At 32.7% G+C, this 24338-nt stretch overlaps 1 protein-coding gene across 5 annotated transcripts; it reads left to right on the top strand.

The window, feature by feature from the left end:
* Positions 1–8209: 8209 nt before the first annotated feature.
* Positions 8210–20230, top strand: LOC105327395 (glutamate receptor 4). Of its 5 annotated transcripts, none has more exons than XM_011427846.4 (13): positions 8210–8494; positions 9359–9484; positions 9613–9849; positions 11037–11227; positions 11442–11495; positions 11654–11887; positions 12247–12351; positions 12628–12681; positions 14134–14259; positions 14462–14665; positions 14758–15587; positions 15805–15982; positions 19947–20230. In XM_011427846.4, the coding sequence occupies exons 1-13, from the start codon at positions 8407–8409 to the stop codon at positions 20001–20003; spliced, it is 2484 nt and encodes an 827-aa protein (XP_011426148.3). In that variant the 5' UTR covers positions 8210–8406; the 3' UTR covers positions 20004–20230. The 5 variants fall into 5 exon arrangements, with proteins under 5 accessions (XP_011426148.3, XP_065932123.1, XP_011426147.4 ...); XM_066076051.1 differs by lacking the exon at positions 19947–20230 and adding an exon at positions 17675–17797; XM_011427845.4 differs by lacking the exons at positions 12628–12681; positions 19947–20230 and adding exons at positions 13336–13359; positions 16410–16563.
* Positions 20231–24338: the final 4108 nt, after the last annotated feature.

Genomic DNA, 24338 nt, shown 5'->3' with positions numbered 1-24338 from the left:
CTTACAACACTTAAAATGATTTTTGATGTACTTGTGCGCTCCGCTCTGGAGACAATACTAGGTGTTTGCAATTTTATTCCAAGACTTTAGAAAAAAAACCGATAATTTATCAATTTTGGAGTGAGTGATAGTGGCGGTAGAATTGTTATTGGCATCCAGCCGTGATACATTGTGGTTTTAATGTATCATGACAGTTTGTATAGAGAAATGGAGCCAGTACACATAAACTGGCTATGGCTTTGTTTCGTCCTGTTTTATTCATTCATTTTTACTGTATAGAAAGAAAAATCATAGCTTCACATCACCTCTGATATCGGGTGCATTAAAATTGGATCAATTATTTATTTGTTTTAAATGTTTCGTTCATGTTTGAAAGTCATGCTACATCAATTTAAAACTAACACCTTTTGGGTGTTATTCGTATTTTTCTGTAGATTTATATAATTTGGTTTTGGATGGCATAGAAAGATTATCTTATTGTTTTACATAGTATAATGTTTCTTACTGGGAGAAATAAATAATTTCACACAATCATTAAACGCCAAAACGAATAATTATACACTTATTTGCGTGCTTTACTTAAAAACTTGAAGACTCTTAAACTTTTGTGATTGAAGATTTGATTGTTTTCAGCAGTATAATTCTGATATCGTGGTATTGTAAGTCTGCACGCACACGATCTTGACAAAAGAAGCAGACTTTGTTTTAGGTTTAATGTGATTTAACCCTAGTCACGTTTCTCTCGTATTTGGTTCTTAGAATTGACATTCAAATAATTCTCTGTTAGCTTATAGATTATTGAAAGACATTCTGTTGACTAATAAAAAAATTTTATTCGAAGATAAAACTTAATGGCGAATTTTACAGCATGATAACGAGTACAGACGTTTTATATACATGTATTTTTCGCCTCAAATGAACAAATGTTGAATTGAGAGAGAGAGAGAGAGAGAGAGAGAGAGAGAGAGAGAGAGAGAGAGAGAGAGAGAGAGAGAGAGAGAGAGAGAGAGAGAGAGAGAGAGAGAGAGAGAGAGAGATTGGCGGTGTATATCATCTTTTTTTAGATCGTGTTTTTTTTTCAACAAATGGTTTTATTCTCTAAAGCTTAATTAAGAACAATGTATGAAAATAATGAAAACTGCTCAACAAGAATCTAGTATTAATTTAATGTCAACAATGAAAGTTTCATCATGTTCATGTTCTTGTAACTTCATCATTTAAAATTATTTAAATTACATTGTAGCAGACCTAGAAGTATCTCATTTATTTTATGAAAAGATTATTGCTCTTGAGTTTAATAACCTGCACTGCATGTATGTTGACAAAAGAAAATAGGTTGAGACTTTATTTATGTGCACGCAGATTAAATAATTGTACAGGGATTCAAGTGGGTTTGACATTCATGTATATAACGTTCAGCAATATTACGGTCGATCAGTATAAGAAAGAAGAAATTATTAAATACAGCGTTTATTTATGGTTACCGAGACAATTATATTAATAAGTAGTATTGATTCAGTTCTTAGACTAACCAAGCATGGTTTGAAAAAAAAAGTATAGTTAAATATTACCTATGAGTTTTTGCATTGTTTTATATATAGAAACAATTATAGTTCATAATTTATTTTACTTTATTATATTTTCGGGGGGGGGGGGGGTTTCCACCAATTTTAGTTAATGATTTAGTTTCCTTTCTAAAAATTTTCCATTAAAAAAGTCAATATTTGCTTACTGAAGAAATTTTACTATAATTACGTGCCCGCTACATATAATTATATACATGTTTTAAAATCATTTAAAACAATATGTATTTAACAAATCATTGATTTTTAACCTATAGATGTGTTCAATACTTGGAATATGTTGACTCAAACAGGCGTATACGTATCAAAACATGCAAATACTGTCATTTTTTAGAACTTCAAGGCATTTTCTTTTATAGAGTGGGTCTGTGCTCCATATTTTTCTCATAGTCTAATTAAGGTCTATTGGAAAACAAACCGATTTTTATCAACAAAAACGTGGAGAGATGACCCACTATACATTAAAAATATCAATTTGTATCCCAACAATTGAACGTTTTGAAAAAATAATACAAGTCCGGTAGTTCGTGGCCAAAGTCACACATAATATTCAAAAAGCCCAATTTGTCATTTCTGAAATGGCTCAGTGGTTAAAGTACCTGAAATAAGCTAACCTTATATATCTAGGGTTTTTATGTTATGGGTTCGATACCACCAAAATATCCGACAATATTTATTTTTCTTATTTTTTGTTAGATATATTAAAAACTGACTATAGTTAGAAATTTTGCTTTCGCAAACTTGTATTATAATATATTTGAATAGATTTAATTGGGGAAAAATAAATTCAAAATTGTATTTCACCACTAAACCGAATGGGCAATTCATTTGCGCCATCTTATTCCCCTTTCTTCTTTTGTATTAATCGATTTCTATCTTTTTAAAATATATAAGTCAGGAAAGGCCTCTGTATAAATACTTAAATTATTTTAAAAATTTCGTGACAAGACTAAACTGACCCACACTTAGTACATGTACTCATCTCTCTCTCTCTCTCTCTCTCTCTCTCTCTCTCTCTCTCTCTAGGATAAGAAGATGAGTCTTCCATGAGCTATTGGCAGATTATATCATTTTGTTTGTGTCTAGATATTCATCTCTTTTGCTTGCTCTGATCCATTTATCAAAGGTTGCTCGCACTTTTGCTTTTGTCAAGCTTTCAAGGGTGTTCCATATGTTTCACCGCAAAAGCTGTTAGATTTAGACGTTGAATTAGAATAACACATTATCCATCGTGGGCTCAGTGTAAGACAAATTGTGGATTATGAAATAATCGTTCAGCAACTTTTAAACGAACTTTGAAGAAACTACATTTTCAAAGAAGGGTAATATACATGTATCATCTCTCATATGAAAACACATTTTTTCTTTTTATTTAACACAAGTATGGGAAAGTAAGATTTTACAAAAGGGACAAGATTCATCATTCCACACGATCACATGAGGGTAATGATTGCTTGAGGGGTTTTTTTCTGATTTTGTTTGTTTGTTGTTTTGTTTTATTTTTGGGGGGTTTTTTTGTAGGGGGGAGTGCATTATTTTACTGTAGAATATATATGATTGATTATCAACACCATCAGGACATCATATAAATCCTTTATTTTGATTCCTGCTTTAATCTTAAAACCGTTATTGCGAAGATCATACCTAAATGATTGCATACAATATGGGTAAACTTGGAAAATATATTTTCATAAATCATAATCATTTTAATATTTTCAACGCATAAAAACACACCCTTTGATATGTTCCAAAATATTTTACTTTTATTTTTGGTCCACCCATTTCCGCAAGATATATTTTCACATTGCGCAAATCAAGAATGAACATTCAACATTTTCTTTAAACGTAAGCTAAATTTCAATCACCTAAGCAAAAGAGATACATAGTACCGTTCGACATATATATAACCGTTAGCGTTGCAATTTACATGTATAAATATACAGTGTAAAATACAGAAATATCGCTTTGAACTCTTACACCAGACAACCCTATTTAACTGTAAACACAAGTGGTTATGCAAGAAAATTGGTGTTCATAATTTGTAAAATCTTCGTTAATTATTCACACATAGCTACGTTAGTAAATCGACTGAATTTTCGTAAATGATACTTAAAGTTACTGATAAATAAACACAAAAAGTCATTATTTAAAGCTCTGAAACAAGCATCATCCTTGATACACCTAAACGGCTGGTCTTTGATGATTTCCAGTAACAGCAACCATAGCTATATATCGCGAAGGGGGTTCATAGAAAATTCCTTCATGATTTATTTATTAACTTTATCTACAATAAAGTACAGAGTCCAACTCTTTATGATCTTCTCCTATCACGGAATGGTTCATTTAGCTCTTGGCCTAATGCTTTATTTTCTTATAACTCTGTTAATAATTATAGTAATGACGAGCCCGACATTTTTTACACCACTGGCATGCAATGATTAATATAAGATAAAAATAAAATAAATGACCATAAAGGCAGACGTGATGCATGGCTTAACAACATTAACATAAACATGTCTGTTTTATTTATCGTGACTTGTTCATGTAATACGAATACTATATGCATTGTCTGATCTAGTTCTGCTGATAATTTATGGAATTTTTATAATTCAGTATATTCAATAAGCAAAAAATTATTCTGGTTCTAATCACTAAATGTATTTAACTTGTTAAAAGATCATGCCCAACTGCAATTTTCATAAACGTCATAATTTGATTTTCGATGAAACATGAAAGTATTAATCTGTGCAGTGGTTAAATTGGCCACATGTTCTTCCATAATTGCGTTACGCTGAAAATCAATTTCTGTTACAATATCAGAAAATTTTATACATCTCATGCACCTAACTGTGTTTATTAGGCAGCGATTTCCCGATAGAAATATATATGTCATTAAGCTTAATTACTTTTTCAAGTCTTTGGTGGCTGGACCTAGAAACAAAGTAATTTTCTGCTTAAGACCCCTCTGAGCCGTCCCCTGGACTAGATCGCTACGAAGTTAATACGAAGACTCCCGAGAGGAGGTTTAGTTTCTCCTGTAACTCTGACAAATCTGCCTCTAAGTTGCAACGAACATTCCAAAAGACCTCTCTTATTCGCATCAGATCGATGATATACATGTATTTGTCATATATATCGAGACACTGTCCCGGAGAGGGGGTGAGGGGTAAGGGCGCGAGCGATTATTGCATACTAGCAGTATCTAATTTATTTTGCATGAGAGAGCCATATTGAAAGAAACTATTATAATACTGTAAACGTTTTAAAGCTACATCGAATTAATATGAACATATTTACACGTATGATATGATTACTTGAAAAGTCTATCAATCACTTTATAATACTTTATTACGCAGTTGAGTTGTAATTTTTCTTTTGTATTTTAATCCTTTTGTAAGTTTTAAACATATATTTCTATTCATAGCCCTTTATCATTCGATACAGGCAATCAGATATTAATATTTTCACTTTTCTTAAAGACTAATGGTATAAAGATATGTACGATGCATGATTTATTTTATAATTTTTATTTCAAACAAGTTTACCTTGCTACATGCATGTATCTGATGTAATTGAGATAGAGCGATTTTATAAAGCCCCCCCCCCCCTCTAAAAAAGGGACAACGTTTTTAAAATAAGAGTTACTTTTCTTCGTTCAGACTGGTAGACATGTTATCGATGGCTTTCACTGAATGTTGGTGTATTGTTTCATGAAATTGTTAATTAAGAAATCAACACATTCGAAGATAAGATAATGAGAATATAAGAATTTGTATTTTACGACCAATCATTAACAACAACAACAACCCCCCCCCCCCCCCTCACCCCCATTCCCCCCCCCCCCCCCCCCCCCCCACACACACACACACACAAAACACGCCCCCTTATATCTCTTTTATAACAAAAAAAAATGGGAAACAAACAAAAATGATCGAAACTATGTAAGTGTAATGCAATAAATCAAACGTGGTTCCAAGAATCAAACGGTACATGTAGTTTGTTTTTGTGATTGATTGAAACTCATTTGATTTTTATTATAGATAAATCGATCCATTTTTATAGATAAAAAATGTACTGCTGAATTTGTCGAGGTTATGTATAAAACCACTGATTCTCTTTATTTCATACCTTTTTAAGTGGAAGCAAGGCATTAAATTAATGTTTTACAAGTGTCTGTAGCGATAAAAACGACATTATGACGTGATACTGGTGAGAAGCGCGGCAGGACAGCCTCGCCTGTTAGAGCAATGAATCATTACTTTCTGCTCCCAATATTGAAAAAAAACCCGGCAATTCTACTAGTAATATATGTACAGGCTGATTCCTCCATCAAAGTTTTTTTCTCTCGTTATTTTGACATTACAGTTTCCAAGAATAAATGGTTGCATAGAGTTGCCAAGGAAGATATTCTCTAACCTGCTAGACAATTTATCCCAGTTTAATAAAACTTTATATTACGATATTTATTTATTGTCTGACTTGCTGAAATAGAATTGTTGGCTTTGAAAAACTCTTTATATACTTTGATAATTTGTATGCGTCCTCTCAGATTTGATTCCTATCCTGTAGTCATAAAACACATAAGTTTTCTAGGACAAGGCCCTCTCTAAATTTGATTTTGATCCTATATGGATTTCATTTTTACAACCAAGAAAAGAAAACATCCTTTATTGACATATTTCTGATCAAACTTATACTACTTAACCTAAAACATAAACCATAAACATCACCCCCACCCCACCATTAAAATAATAATAATAATAATTATCAAGCAAAAATTATACTACTACATGTATATGATTATACTGCTCAATCAAGGGTCAATATCATTGCAAAAGGCAGAATTGTTTGTGGTTGATAGTAGACTCAAAAATCAACTGCCGCACAAACAGTAAGCAACCTACATGTAGATAAGTAAGTTATGACTGAAGTCAACAAAAACTTCAAAAAATACTGTCTTTCATGTTGTATACTCTATATGGTAATCATATACATGTACATGTGTAGAACCGTTCCACCGAACGTCTTCTCTGATTCTGATATTCTTAAAGATTCTAAATCGCTTGAAATGTCACATGTACACACCATATTTTAGTCAGTGTAATCAGGGACGTATATAAAACTTAGTATATACATGTATGTCCATGGTGTAAATTTTTTAAAGTTCGTACATCGCTAAATATTTTCTTGAAATGAAAAAGAACACCGTGCCTTTGTGGCCAGTGTTTGGCTATCTGGAATTAACCTCTTGGCAGATAATATCAAACAAATGTCCGATCGTTAATATTTCATAGAATGCCACCCAGTCAAATCAAAATTAACGGCTTCATCTACTTCCCGAATCAAGGTAGATATAGCGCTTTATTTACATTCAATATATTCTTTTCTCACTTATTTCATTCTTGACTTTATTGCCTACCGTATGGTTTTGCTTGAAACGTAATTAATATTTACTACGAAGAGAGCTGTTGTTTGCCCTAAAACAATAAACCAAATGATGGTTTAGTAACTTCTGTATATTGGGATATGTTTACGAACAAACGATGTTTGAGTCGGTTGAATTGACATAGAATACGAACTGGGTCAGACAGACGTTTGGAATTGTCTCTTAGTTGGCGAGCTAGAATGATCTGATGAAGCGAAATGAGCAGTGACCATGTACTTATGGAAATTCTGCTAAGAACAGATGACTGGTATTGATTAGTTGTTGTAATAACAATACAGTAAGATTTGGGGAATAATACGCGACGATTGATATTTGATTTTTGTGTAAATACATTTTTTTTCTGTAATAAATGACAATGCTGTGAATTTTATGATATTTTTGATTTATAGCCAGCATAAAATTAAATAAAATCTAGATATTCAAAATATTTCAGTTTGCATATAAATAATTTTTGGAACTCGAATCTTCTAGCAATTTTAAAAACGCCTGACACACGAAAAAGACGAGAAAGAGGAACTCCTACGTGAAATATTACAGAATTTTACTTTGAAAATTAAACAGTTCTTAGAATTTTGATCAGACCGATTTTCATAACTCTTTCCCATTTTTTTTAGCTATTTCAAAAGATAATGTCAAAACTTTGCGTCAATAAAAAAGACTGTCTAGATTTTTTTCCTTTTAATTTTCATGAATTTATATTGGGGATCGTAAATCGGTTAATTTTTTTATTTCATTTCAAAGCGTTCTCTCTGTCAGATAGTAAACTGTAACAATCAAGCATCTGCATTTTATGGTTTGTTTCGAAATGCATTATTTGTATTTGCGTGCATGTCTTCTGACCAGAGAAGAAACACATGTTTGTAATCGCTACAGGTTCCCGATGATATATTGCCCCAAACTGACAACCAACCTTACCCTTTCCGACACTGACCAAATAAACAAAGAGGGGGAAAGATCTAAACTTAAAACTGAATCGTACACACAAACATAGTGACTAGATACACGTATATTCTTTTGTTTGTATGTTTTCCTCAAACCCCTACTAATTGTACTGTTGTTAATGATCCGGTATTCATTAGATAAGAAACCTCCCCCAAACATCGATTTTCAGTCGTTTTTGCTGCTGTTTTAATAGGTTATATACAACTATCGATCTACAACGCTTGTGGTGAAGGCTTCCACTGTGGTTTGACGATCCAGCGATGGCTGAACACATCTGAAGTCACGGCACACGACATCCTTCGATACTTCCTAGCGTATTTCGACATCAAAACAGTGTTAAGTATGACTGATTAAATTTTCATCATGTCGGAAAGTCCTGGAGGCATGTGTGCCGTTCTTTTGAAAAGTGTCGGCTGACGGAGAGCGCCATCAAATATGGAACACCGGATCTTCTTCTTGATGCTCGGCGTCATTGTCACTTTTTGTGACGTCACCTCCGAGGAAACGTTCCGTCTTAAAATAGGTATAGTAGAATATAATATCGTTTCTTTACATGGCAAAATAATGTAGGTAATTAAATGGCCTAGTGCTTGCAATTCAGCAGTATAGCTATTGTAGATATGATAAAAAGCTTGAAATTTGTGAAATATACCTTGCTTTTTCCCGTAGGTGTTGGATATAGACGACTAACTTTGTTACTCTGGATTTGATCCTTTGCATTAGGTGTACATGTAGTAGTGATAATTCAAACAAGTACAGCTATTCATCAGCTCTTTAGATACTGAAGGCAAGCTATGAATTTCATTTGTACTCTTCGGAAGAATTCCCCTTCCCTGCAATGTTCTAAAAAAATTTGTAAACTTGTTGAAGATAAGAAATTTCTTTAGAATTACACGAATGTAGAGTAACACGAAATGTTGAAGGCAGTCTTCAAGTCGATAACAAATGAAACTTTAAAGCGAAAAGTGTTGCAACATGTAGAGATCCTTTATTTCATCTATCTCATTCTTGTAAATTGTTGCACTTCCTCTAAAAAAAAATCTTCACATGCTTTGATCATATGACTGAAAACTTACCAACATCTATTTTGCATTTAAAATAACTTTGTACATTTTGAAAAGTTTTAACTAGATTTGTTGACTTAAAACGGTTAGACGAGAGTCCTAATTATACATGCAATTGCTCAATACGTGAATTTAAGCATTTGTTTCTTTGCTATACAGCATCTTGCATGATATCATTTCACTACAGTTTCATTGGTCGTGACATGTTTAGTAAACAAATTGTGAAAAACACGTTTAATTCAAAGCTAATTCTTTTTATCTGTTATCCAACTTCAATTCCCTAAAAAAATCTGATCAGATAATACAGAGTTGAACATTTCCAGGGATCGTCGGTACTTGGACGCCAGTCTTTGACGAATTACTGAGAACAATTGGACTTTCACACCCATGGCGTATCTATAACATCACGACAGCCAAACCCAAATCGCAGTATGACAAAATGTTAAAGGGTAAGAAAAGTTGATGGTAATTCAACTTTTTACATAATGGCTTTGAAAGTTAATGATTTTGATATCATTGCGCCAAACTCGGCCTTTGTGGTTTACATTCTGAAAGATTGTTTTGATTGCTGTTGTAGTGAAAGACTTTCTTACCGATAACCAAATTGACGTCATACTTGGTCCCTATGATGACGCCACGGGTATTGTTGCCGATAAGCTGAGAGTCCCTTACATATGCACCACTGGGTCCAAACGTAACCTAAACTACACATTCCAGATTCTTCCTCCGCTGGAAGATTTTAGTCAGGCCATATTTGACATGACGAAAAGCTACCAATGGGACAAAGTCAGCTTGTTCTATGATGATCTAAGAGGCAAGTTTGTTTTTAAGAAATAAACATTTGAAAGAGAGAGAGAGAGAGAGAGAGAGAGAGAGAGAGAGAGAGAGAGAAGTCAGTTATAAATTTTAATCTAATAGCCGACTTTTTAATTTTCTATATCTTGACATGTGCTAGACATGCTGTGCTTATAAGGTTTAGTGGTGTTTCAAACAGATGTTTATTGATAGATAGGAAGTGTCGATAAATAAACAAACATCATTTTGAGATAACAATAAAGTAAATAAAAGCAAATGGAAACATCTCTCTCATACTTATGCCTGCCATACAATCGTATATTATCGTCCGACTTCTATCAACGTTGAACCACAAAAACAGATGGGATAAAGAAATCGTTTACGAGCTGAGAAAAAATGTTCCAAAGTACAATGTATATATCCCCCGTTAGGCTTTTAATTGCAAAATAAGCATCGATGTTACAGCACGAGTTTGTCAGATTAACATATGTAGGATTAATATCTACGTGCTCAGATGAAAGGGATGGTGAAGTTTTCATCTACTATGAGTAAAAAAATGAAGATAGGATGTAAAGAGACTTCATTATTTTCGAGGTAGATAATCACCGAAATCACTATCTGTATTAGTTTTTGTCTGGTATGCAGGTAGACAGGGAACAGATACCGTTACGCGCATTTGCAGTTGTAGATAGGGAACACGAAAGAAATAAGTTAATAGCCACGTGCAGCCGCCACTTAAATTGTTTAATGAACATGACTGAATACAAAATAAAGTTTTGTATTGCGTCAATTCAATAAAATTTGACCACAATACGAGTTTTGTAGATGTTAGGGGTCTAAAAAAAATATTTCGACAATTTTGTTTATGGCGTTTGCACCCGGCGACTTAAGACAGAATAAATGAAGAGTATTCTGGGTAAAAAAAAATGCTTATAAGATTGTAAATTTCTTATCTTCAATAAGTATACAAAATTTCTTAGAACATATTTTACTCGATTATAATTAATTAATCATGCTAGCTACTGGCAAAAGCACCCATTTTTGACAATAAATTGCTAAAATGCTATCAATACAGCTAAATAAATTGACAATTTTTTTAATTGATACAGCTCTTGGTATTTATACATTTATATAGCTGAATCTTGCTTACCTTAGTGCAATCACGAATACGGTACATAACCTTTGATTTCGTTTATAATTAACTAGGTGTGTATATCATGGAGCAGCTGTTGACCAACCATGACATGATGGTTAAATCGTGGCACGTGAAGGGTGGTTCTGATATAAAGGCGGTGGAGAAACAAGTGAGGGACCACCTTGTGCGGATGAGACAGGCTTTCGTCCAGAAAAGCATCATATTCTGTTCGAAAGAGCACACTGAAATCATTCTAGACCAGGTGTGCAATTAACAAAAAATTATCAATCTTTTCTCTCTTTTTTTTGATATGTTAACAATGTTAGCAATAATATTTAGAATTTTCGTCACCCATTGCAAGAGCTATTTTGACTAGATATGAATGCATTATAAGCGTACTTAGCAGTTCTCAAATGTTAATCATTCTGGGATTATCGGTGAATAAATAATTCATGAGGTTGTTACGTCAATTTCAGGCCAGAAGTCTAGCAATGCTGTCTCAGCCTTCTGAATGGTTTTTCTACGACCCAGTGAGTCCTTCATTAACATTCTTAGCAGGTTACCTCGATATCAACTCTGCCCAGGAATCTTAAAATTATTCTAACATATAGACAGTTCCATACAAAATGACAAAAATAAAATACACAGTACGGTTCATTAAATTATTTCATATCAAATTATTTTACAGGGGGATCAACTGGTTCCGGTGTTCAAAAATTTCCCTGACGTCTTTGTTAACTTCACCGTGTTTGGGTTGATGGAGTTCGATAGTAGAAACGAAATCGCCTCGGTGGATGACTCGCGGCGACTGAACATCAGCCTTGCCGCAGATTCTTTGAGGCTGTTGAACGCGACTCTGCCCAAGGCCGTGGAAGTCCAGAGAAACGAAGCCGCATTTACAATTGCAGAGGAGCTCAGAAAGGTTAACTACGATCTGATGTATTTCAGAATTAAAACTTCCGGTTGAAAGAACTAGGAAAATTTGCTTTTCGCCTTAAGGAGGCTGAATGGTCAACAAATTACCGATCAGATATGCCTTAAAATTTTAGATATGATATTTTTGGCCATTTACTATTTATTAGTAAAGTAAATGTTCAAATATATTAGAACGGAAATGTGATATTTTCCTAATATATCTTTATAAAGAACTCTTCATCTAAAGAAGATTCATACAATCCTAAAATAGCCAAAACCATCCATCCTTCTTAAAACACCAATCATACCAAAATCTCATGGATGATAATTCACTGCATTGTATTAGTATTGATCGTTTGTATATAGATTAGAATTCCTGGTTACACTGGGGACATAGAGTTCGGTCCCAATGGGAGGCGGTACAACTACACGATCAAACTCTCGGAAATAGAAGGCCTGGACTCCCTTCAGGTATGGGCCTAAATAAAAATACATAAGTAGAATTTCCTTTTTAGACAATTATAACATACATGTACTAGTATATTGATATTGACATATATTTGAAATATTCGACCTTAGTTTTATTTATAATAGAAAAGTTTCACCGTTTCAACGGGTATCATTTTACGTGTATTATGCATGAGTTACCAAACCTGAACACGTTATTTACGTATTTGATTTACATGTATTTGTTTTTAAAACTTAGTTGTCGGTGTTTTTAAGAAATGTGATTAACTATTTATGTAGATATTTGTTACCAGACATCATGACGTTTGGAAGAGAGGGTTTTTGTTGTATCATGTAAGATAAAAGTAGGCATTTGTATGCATTAAGTATACAGTAGATAGCGTGGCTGAAATGATTACATCACCGCTTTCTGTGTCCACGCAATGAAGCCTTGTACAGTATTCACAACTATTATATTATACATTGTATGTAACATATCTATATAAATAACTCATATATAAATGCTTCGAATAAGTATCTTGTTAGATTATTGCATGAACCTTATATACAGCCGTATATACATGTGTATAAAGAAAAACAGTTTCACGCTTTAAAAAATTACAATTTCGGTATAGATATTCAGCCATATATACATGTGTATGAAGAAAAATAATTTCATGATTCAAAAGATTACAATTATGGAATCAATTTAAGTTTATCACAAGGTTTTCTGTGGGGAAAAAACCCAAACGTAATCTGAGGCAGAGCTTAAATATTCTTAAGCTTATTGAAGATAGACCCCAATTTTATTTATTTATTATCAATTAATTAATAAAAAAAAAAAATTTATATTTATTTATTTATTTACTACATGTAGGTAGTGACGACTGAGAGCGAACGTGAATTAATTATTCATTAACACAATTATTTTATCCCATTTGCTAAATCGGGACATGTAAAGAGCTTTTATAATTAAAGTTTGCTTTGCTGTTTGCATTTCTGAAACAGGGCCAAGACATTTCCAGTACATCGGTATGTCTGTAGAATGGGTTTAACTGTTTAGCTAGCTTGCTTAGTAGAAGGTGTGGCTTTTCCCTGCTTAAAGATCTATTTCGAATCTTTGTAGAGTGTCCCAATGAGATCATTTTAATAACGTTAACCTGCTTATAAAATATGTGTTTCTTTCAAATATTTACAAGTTATCATAACAAAAAGACAAGAGAAAATTACAGCAATGTTTTATTTTTGTGTCTAAGAATCGTTAAGCATTCGATGTATGCTATAAATCAATATTTTATCAAAATGGTGTTTATTTAGCAAAATTTCGAAGATATTTTGAGAATGCATTTGCACCTTGCATATTACATAATTTTACGACTATGCATATTACATAACTTTACATTTAACACCCATTTCTTACTAATTCCTTGCTTTACGTGTTTCTAGTAGCCGCCATTGCTTCTCCTGTGTCAGATATACATGTACATGTACAAACTAAATCACAAATATCAGTGCAATTGCAACTTGTTTGCATCACAATGATAATTTTAATAAAAACAGACACCTTTTAGGATAACATTTAATAACTTCTTTCAATGATTTATTCATATGTGTTTTTTACTTTGTTATTTTTATTTGAACGATTAATACATACAATATTGTATATTAACTCATTAATTAATTAACATTTATCTGATTGATAGAATATCATTTAACTAAATCAACTGATATTCAAAGGGGGTTATATCTATTTAAAAACTAGATTTTTCAGGAAAAGTGTGGATTTTATCATTTTTAATCCATTAGGTCGGAGTTTGGAGGTCGCATAGCAACTCATTAGAGGACAAGATTCACTTTGAAGAAGTGAAACGCCTGAATAGAAACTACTCCTTTCCGCTGAAAGGAAGGACAGTGTCCGTTGTTATGATATTGGTAGGCATACAGTACGAAATTATAATTCAATCAAAAACTTATGATAAATCGATAAAGAAAATAACTTTTTAAATTATATTATATCTTGATAAAATGATAAAATATGATTTTACATATATACCGTTTCATAAAAATTAAGTTATGAACAGATCAAAATTGCCATATTAGCAGTAGTATAAATATTAACACTCTTTATACATAGGAAAAACCGTTTACAATGCAAAAGAGAGACTACATGCAACGGTTAGGCAACGATAGGTTTGAAGGGTTCGCCGTTGATCTAATTACCGAAGTGGCAAAAATGCTGGATTTCAACTTCGAAATATACCTTGTCCATGATGGAAAATTCGGTACCAAAAAAGAGAACGGCGAATGGAATGGGATGATTGGCGAACTCTTGGCAGGGGTAATATTCTTTGGCTTTTGAAAAAACTGTCACCTAACTTTTTCTTCATTCATGAATACGTTCATAAAAATGAATTTGTTTAACATTTCTAGAATGCCACCATGTTGGTTGCCCCTCTCAGCATCAATTCCCAGAGAGAGGAGGCGGTGGACTTTACCAAACCCTTTATGACTCGTTACATAAGTGTACTGATGAGAGTACCTAAGTCTGAACAATCTTACTTTGAATTCCTTAACCCCCTCCACCATAACGTATGGTACTGCACCTTTGGGGCTTTCATGATGGTCAGTGTCATCCTCTACTTTTTGGAACGGTTCGGAATTCGTCAAAACAAAGACTACCCCACTATATCTCTTCGAGAGAGTTTCTGGTTCGTGTTTGGGTCCCTTTTGCAAGGCAATACAGATTCGTCTCCGTCTACACTTCCGGGTCGAATTTTAACCAGCGCGTGGTGGTTTTTTGCTCTCATTTTGATCTCATCTTACACAGCAAATTTGGCTGCGTTTCTGACAGTCAAGAAAATCAACACTCCCATTAAATCAGTCACGGATCTTGCATCTCAGACCAAAATTAAATACGGCACCGTGAAGAGCAGTGGAATCATGTTTTTCTTCAAGAACACAAATATTGAACACTTTGCCAAAATGTGGGCTCAAATGTCGGAAGTGGACCCTTCTTCCATGGTGGACAGTACTGACGAAGGCTTTAAGAAGGTCAAGGACGGGAATTATGCTTTTTTCTGGGACACAACGGTCAATAAGTACAAGACAATAGAGGACTGTCAGTTCATGGAGATCGGACCTCACTTTGACCCTAAGGGATTTGGTATCGGAGTTCCTCCGGGGGCCATCTATAGAGAGGACCTCTCAATGGCTATATTAAAACTGAGCGACACCGGAATGCTCCATCAATTAGAAAACAAGTGCGTTACTCATTGTCAAATGTTTTACCATTATATGAATTATTTCACATTACATAATAAGAACGCAGTGATCCAATGGTCACCAAGAGTGACCATTAACTTAACTTTTACTCATAGACCCAAATAAATATGTGTTCCAACTCTTATGTTTTCACGACATTTTCACTGTTAGTGTACATTTTTGTTTACGATGAATTATTTTGTTTATCGTGTATAGGTGGTGGCCAAGTAGATCCTGTCCAGATTTGTCCAAGCCTTCGGCGGACGAGACCTCGGAGCTCAGTATAGATAGTGTGGCAGGGGTGTTCTTTATCCTCCTGGGGGGCATCGCTCTGGCGGGAATCGTCTGCGGTTTTGAGCATTTTGCAAAGGTTGTTAAGAAAGCAGCAAAAACGGTAAGCTATTTTTACGTAAAGATGAAGTATTTTTCATCGGTCTTCTTATATACATTTTATTCATCAGTTTAGCTGTGTATTTCAGTAGAACAAACTGTTTGAGAGGGAGGGGTCCGGGTTTCTACTGATGTGTTATTCTTTTTTTTATGATATTACTATGTAGTAATTTGTGGTGTTTGATGTACATGTATTTGGTATACGGTAACATTCCCAAGCATTTCATGTAACAATTATTGTTTCAGTAAGCACAGTAGTTTTAATAGTTTTTGTTTGTTAATAAAGTGGCATACATTTGTGTTTAACATTACGTGATTAAATATTTTATTTGTTTATTTACTTATTACGTTGAACTTATTTCTATAACGCACAAAATCATTGTTTCGATTATTCCATGCAATTTCAACTTGAGCAAAAATTTTTCTTTCAGAATAAAGTGGTAAACATTTTGCACACGTTAGTTTTAGTCAATAGATTGCTACATCAGAACAGTGCGGATTTTATATTCTATGTAGAATAGTCTAGTAATAGCCACTTATTGTCACGTGTTCGTCCCATAAATATTCAGATAGTCACATTAACGGTCCATTTTAGTACATTTGTATTAAAAAATCAAATTTGACACTAATTAAACAACGTTTGTTTTTCTTTTGTTATCAAAACTAGTATTGTTCAACTGTTCATCAACTTTTTAAAAGTACAAAATTGATCACACAATACCGGGTTTTTTTCTTGAATGAAATTCATTGTATAATTGGATTTAAATGTACCTTTTTTAAATCACGATAGTTCGAATGAGTATCACAAGCTTTGTGGTCTTTAAGTCTAAAACCATGAATCGACAGTTCATTTATATGGCACATAAAATTCTGTACTGGTATCTGATTGAATTAAATAAAATTGTCGTATTCACTTTCATTGACGATATGTCAAATGAATCGGGGGAAGTTGATCAAGCAGACGGTCTCGTGAGAGGCCGCAGACGACAGGAATATTCACTAAAGCGGAATTGTTAATGTAATCAATCAAAACTATGTTTGCTATGTTTAATTTTTGATAATAATAAAAAGTGAGATAGCATTGTAATTTTCATCAAGAATTTTATTGACATTGTATTGACAATGACAAAAATCAAGACAGAAAATGTTTGGCGACCTTTGATTGTACTATTGCTTTCTGCTGCACCATGGGAACGGGGGAATGTGGGCCTGCCTATTGGGAAATTATCGGGAAATGCTAGGGTAATCATTCCCCTAAAATCGGCTTCTTTAAACAACAAAAAAATGTGCATGAGAAAATATAATTCGAATACATCTGTTTTTGTCTGGATATTGCCAAATCTATTTAATTCATTTAAGGATTACGATGAGTCAGAAAAATTATAACAATAAACAACAACGAAAAATCCGTAAATATCCGAATTCCTATATACCTTCTCGCCATTTTTTTTCTTAACGCAAACACTAAAAGTTTCTCATTCATGATAGACAGACGAAACATTTACACCCGAATGCTAATCACGCTTCATCGTTGGCTATACTGCATCGACATCGCTGCGATCATATCATCATTTTTGCTGCATGATCCTAAATATTGTGTGATGCACTCACCGTTTAATTTTTCTTATTGTTTACCTATTTTATTTCATAATTCATATATAACCAATCTTTTAATTCGCCATTTCCTTCTTTGCAGGAAAAAAGAGGTAAAACGTTGTTCCCTGCATGATTCGGCTTTTTTTCTTTCCAAATACAGCTTGAAATTTGAAAGAAAGAAAAATAAACCCTGCTTTTGCTATTGATGTGTCTGTGCAAATAATCAGAGCGTGTAGATTTTGAAGAGTGATCATCCAACTACTTAACTATGACTTCATTTACAGATATGCAGCTTTAACAATATTTCGGAAAACCCTTTGATTTACGTGATAACGATTTCACTCCTTATCATTAGAATTAGGGATGGAGTGTCAGTTTAAGCGAAAGGGAAATTCCGTCTTTTTAGAATTACATTTTGCTGCAACAATTTCTCAGTAGTTCTGTATCCGCGTCATGCTGCGTTTATCTTATTGATGGCTAGGTGATAAGAGGAAGGGGGTGTACAACACATCTTTAATATTGAAATTTGAAATATTTTTTTTTTTGTAAATAAAGAATGTATAAAAAGTTTTAAAGACATTTCCAACTTTATTCTTTCATGCGGTTTCATAAATGAATTCCATGAAATTATCAATAATGTTTATCCCGATTTTTTTCTCCAACAGAGAATTTAACAATACAGTTAGAATGCATCATTTCACCTACGCCAAGTGCTTCTCTATTCTTCATCAGTTCTTATGATATTTTGGTAATTTTGAGTAAAATATATGGCAGCAAAAGTAACATTATATTTAACGTTCTTTAAAGCATGGAAAGTGACAGTGAAAAAAAACCCGTTTAAGGGTGTTGTCTACTCAGGGTCTGAGTTCTGAAATTCGGATTGTTATAAAGTTCAATGTCATGAGTAAAATTTGTTCTAAATACAAAAAGTACTTGTGAAATGAATTATTATTGACATAACATTCGATATTTCTACTATATTATGGAACTATGCCCAAACAATAATAGACTTTTCGCCAAACAGAGGAAATTCGGACTAAATTTTGCAGATTTTGTTTTCCGCTAAAACATTTTTGGCAGTACTCTAATTTTAAAAGTTAAGATTTTATGTTTTGGTCTTTATAATTTTGCATATTTTCTGTTAGTTTTACCTCACTCATTCATTATAATAATCGTATGGCACGAATTTAACAAATATGGAAATTGCTTAAAATCGAGAAAAGACATCATATCTCAAAATTTTGATCATTGACCTCATATAAATTATATGCCAACAGAATAAGATCAATATAAGTAGTTTAATACTATAGATATTTTTGTATTATCATCATTCAATTTTTTGTAAAATTAGATAAAAAAAATGGGTTGGGATTTGAAAGGTGATAGAGGAAATTCGGACTGGAATATTTATAAAAATTGTGAACGAAAACTTAATGCTTTGTATGTATTTAGTGTCATTGCCATTCATAAACTGTATTTCATTTTTAAAAGTATTGAGCAATTTGTATTATTTTCACAATTAAGAAAATCTCAAGCATAGTGTAAAATTTTAAGGGATTTTCCTTTAATTTTCCAAAAATATACAATAGCCATTAACTCAAAAAGTATGTCATTGACCTACTTTTTTGAAAATGAAAAATAACTCTACAATAAAAGCTTTATAACACACAATAGATGGTTTTTCATTATCATCAGTGGAATTTTTTTTCATTCTGAGTAAACGTCATCCTTAAGAATTAATTTTCATCCGTATTTAGAAGATACAGATACGATTAAAATATTTTAATATTGAGATGATTACTCTTTTACACTGATCAACATATATCGCATATATATATATATATATATATATATATATATATATATATATATATATATATATATATATATATATATATATATATATATATATATATATATATATATAACACTTCTACTCTCTCTCTTCCTCTCTGTCTCTGCATGGTATATGGACGCCGCTTTTCACATCTATTCCTTTGGGGGGTTTCTGCTAATGAACTCCCCTGAAAGGTCATAAATGATTCACCTTTCATAGAACGTTTTCGATTATCTGAAAATTATTCGACAATTATTTTGCAATCATTTGTTTTGTTTTCTTTACATGATACACTCTATACGGAATATACATTTGTTTAAATTGAAAATAATTTATTTCTACATAATGTATCATTTTTTGAATTCTTTTTTATTCATATCACCATTGTAGATTTTCCGATTTTAACATTTTCACAGTTTCATTCTGCATGATTGCAAAAAAATCAATTATTTCATTGATATTTCACTCATATTCATATGAAATATTATCTTATGTTTTTTAATCCAAATGTCATATATTCTCTTTTTTTTTACAGGAGAAAAATGTGAATGGAAAAAATAGCGAAATCAAAGAAAGAGAGAGCTTTTTGTGATTATTAACAATATATGGAATAACTGGAAAGTCAATTCAATAAACATAAACATTTAATTAGAAAAAATAGAAAAGGTGTAGCATGGAAAAACCTTTTTGAAAGTATATACACTAATGGTAATCACACAATGTACTTGTATATACATGTATGCTTGATCATTTGATATTTTTTAATTGGAAATCTGTTAACATTATAATGATTTTTTAATAAATAGTTACAAAATGAAATACAGACTTTATTAGTGATTTAAAATTTCATCTGATTTATTTAAAAGTAGCCAAAATTGGCCTCTGGTGTAGAACGCACCCCTCATGTGAACAAAGGCATTTAGATCAGCACTTGTTCGCCTGATTTTCCATCTGACGTCAAATAGATGGATGAATATTGACACCTATCATTATTCTTAGTAATAGTTAATGCTTGTGGGAGTTTTTGCTCCCTTGATTTCCATTGAAAAGGTACCCCGATGATCCATTATTATAAAATGAGACTCATTAACAGGTAATGTCTAATTATCTTCTATGTTGGAAACAAATAAACATCGCAAATCGTTGCCCACCGTAAGCTTCTTTTTTCAAAGTAGGGCAACTTATTTTTAAAAATTTAAGTATATTTGTTTTACAAATGTTATGCCCGACAATTTACTTTTGGCTAGTAATTCCTATCGACTCTGTTTTAAACAATGCTAATTGATCGGGTACCACAGGGTGAACGTATGTCATATTGTACATTTTTTATGAGTATCGATCCCTCATATTGATTATTGAATATTCAATATATATAACTCAAAATCAAGGATGAATCACATCGTTCAGGAACTTTGTCATTTTGCAATAACAATTTAAAGGGTTAAGATACGTTATTATATAATCTAGCTTCATTTGAACAACAGATACTAGAATGTTAATCTTAAATTTCCTTTCATGGGAAGACAATTACATTATACTGTTAAAATGTGAATTTTCTTGTATACTTGGTGGCTATAACAAGAAATTTTACAATATGATTATCTATTTTTACATTTGCCCCGAAAATTAAAAATTGACAATATGACAATTACTTGCATACGGGTTTTTTCTTCAGGAAAATGACAGTAAAGAAACACGATATATAACTAACACGTACTGTTTATGTACAAAACTAACCGTGCTTAGTTAATTTTTTTTATTTTGTTTGAACGGTGACTCATAAATACTTTTCGAATAATAAAGGAGAATATAACAACCAATTTCATGTTTTATGTTTGTATAAATGATGTATTATGGCATGAAATCGAATGAGCAGAAACTTTTGCTTTTGTATAGAATATCTGGAAATGCTGCATAATATCAAATGATCGTATTTCTCGTGTTGAAACCTTAAACTTCACCATTAATGTATCATGTTCGACGGTATTAAATGCATGTTTAGATAACTGGTCACAAAACAACGGTATTTTTCTGGAGCACAGATTGGTAGCACTATTAAACCAAAGCTTCGGCTTGCCAGAAATATCCGGAGAAATGAGATTGACATTTCTTGAACCAAATCTCAACTATTTCATATACATCTCATTCGCACTGCAGTGGCTTTAAAGAAAACCAAGTCATCGTCAAATGAACAAATAATTCTTCATTTTGCATATTTCCACATATAAATTGTATAATCTTTCGGGGATTTTTTTTTTTTTTGGGGGGGGGGAGGGGTGTAGATAAGTTGACAAATCAAACAAGCATTCTGAGAGTATTGCATAAGCAATACACGTCCCCTACCGGTTTGTGGAAATTGTGAAAACAATTGCACTGTTATGCAGAATATCGAACCCGAACATTAAAAAATTGGAATATAAAAAATTAATTTTCTCGAAAATATGTCAACCAGACGCTACAAAAGTGTAAACTTGATCTGTAATTTGACATTTTGAAGCTTTTCAGCAAATTTCATATTATTCCCCAAACGCAAAGAGAAAAAATAGTGTGGAAAACTGAAGTGGGACAGACCGTACGTACGGACAGACAGACTGACGGACGCAGAGGAAAGCCATAGTCCTCTCCGGTGAAAACCGGTAGGGGACTAATAAAACTGGCATGTTCTAAACGTAATCGAATTTAGCGGTGGCTGTAAAATTTGTACAAATTATTTCTGTTTCCTTTATATAGTTCTTGTTTGAACGAACATGTTGCTCTACTACGGTGCACTAAGATCAAAATGTACTTCTCCCGAGTGCAGAGAAGTACCAAATTGTTTTACAAGTTCAACGGATTTCCATAATATAGCAGGATTATAAAATTACAGATCTCTTGATGACATTTACTGTGCAAGCTCTACAAAATGTCCTCTTGATACGCAACTGTAATCCTTAATATCGAGTTATACAGATAATGGTTGAAATATATAGGCCACAAAACCAATAACTGTTTTGCTTTGACGCTCTCACCATAGATAAAAATCACATGCATTTCGAAAATGGCGTAACAGATCACTGAAATTGTTTGCTGTTGTATTTATCAATCGAATGTTGAATCTATAAGGAGAAAATATTACCGTGTTTTCAGCATTGGTACTGGTAATGCGAAACACAGATGCTATCTGCATTTGTAATCCGGTGATCCGTGTAACCACAGATTTAATCTAATCCAGAAATGCCGGTAACTCTCATGAGAATAAAATCAATTTAACGACATTTAGCCTACAAACACTATGATTTCAAATTTCATTTCATTGACATTTTATTAGCCCCCTACCGGTTTCACCGGAGGGGACTATAGCTTTCCTCTGCGTCCGTCAGTCCGTCTGTCCGTCCGTCTGTCCCACTTCAGTTTTCAACACTTTTTTTCTTTATGCATTTGAGGAATAATATGAAACTTGCTGAACAGCTTCAAAATGTCTAATTACAGATCAAGTTTACACTTTTGTAGCGTCTGATTGACATATTTTCGAGAAAATTAATTTTTTATATTCCAATTGTTTAATGTTCGGGTTCGTTATCGGGTTCGGTGTGTATTGACCGAGGCCAGTATGTAGCCAGTAATAATATCGTGCGTTACTTGTACCATTCCTTTTCCTGTACCATTTCTTTTATCATTTCTAACAAACAAATAAATTCTGTAAAATAGTGTCAAGCATTGTGTTGTAAATTTAATCGGCATGTTTTTTTTGTATTATTATTACAATCGGGTTCGTTGTCGGGTTGGGCTGTTTTTAACTGTTTGGTTTGATTCGGGGTACAGAAGACGGTAAGAAATGATATTGTGCATAACAGTGCATTGTTTTCACAAATTTTTACCAGTGAATACAGAATAGACTTGGCGAAATTACAGGAGATGAAATAAAGAGTATTATTTTACCTATTTTGTATTTAATTTCTATATCAACTTTATAGTTTTAATTTCCTCTGTTCTTTTATCTATGATTAAGGTCAGACAACACGTTCCTCAATTTTATATAACTTTTTCCAGGAATTTGTTGATGGTTTACTACTATTTTGACAAGTTTTCTTGCAAAAAATTAGGGTATCTTACCAGGCATTTCTGCAAAATACTAGAGTATGCATTATCCTATATAATCTTCTTGAAAATACACTTGAATCGCTGATATAAAAATAAGTAAATATTCAGCACAGCAAAATTCACCATATTGGAACTCTGTCACGGCCGGGGCGGGGCTTTGAACTCACGACCTCTAGAACCTATACGCTTCTGGCAGTGAGCGGCCACGTTTCTAACCACTCGGCCATCTAGACACATGACCACATCCAATAAAATTTTAATCATTTTTAAAATAATTATAAAATTAATATTTTTTATAGGAACTCTTTATTACGAGGAGATACAAAAAAGATTCTTGAGGAACGTGTCGTCTGACCTTAAAGCATGCCATCTCGTTTACAATAGCTCTGAAATAGTAGTGTGCTTGGGAGCTTTCATAGAATAATACAAACCGGTAGGGGACGTGTATTGCTTATGCAATACTCTCAGAATGCTTGTTCGGACTGCATGTATAGTAAATAATTCAAATGCGAGTAATGAGCATAAAAAATGAAGTTTTTAAAAAATCCATTATATATTAAATAGTCGAAATTTCATTGCTTTTTTTCTTAAAAAATTGTTTGTCAAACTTTTTAAAAACAATTTTAATGCTATGACTTTGTATAAATGTTTAGAAGCAATCGAAAATGTAAATTGCGAAAAAAATTGCATGTATTAATAATAGGTCTTAATCAGGTGAGGTGTACCCTATCTGAACGTAAGTCTGGACTTACCTACATTCCATACATAATTAATTGACTCTTAAAGCACGTGTATCTTATCAGTAGTAGCAATTATCAAATGAATGCGAAATACCCAACTGTTTTCC

This window comes from Magallana gigas, chromosome 2 (genome assembly GCF_963853765.1).
Source record: "Magallana gigas chromosome 2, xbMagGiga1.1, whole genome shotgun sequence".
Lineage (NCBI taxonomy): Eukaryota > Metazoa > Mollusca > Bivalvia > Ostreida > Ostreidae > Magallana > Magallana gigas.
Note: the sequence above shows the minus strand (reverse complement) of the source record. Positions and strands in the feature narration are given on the sequence as shown.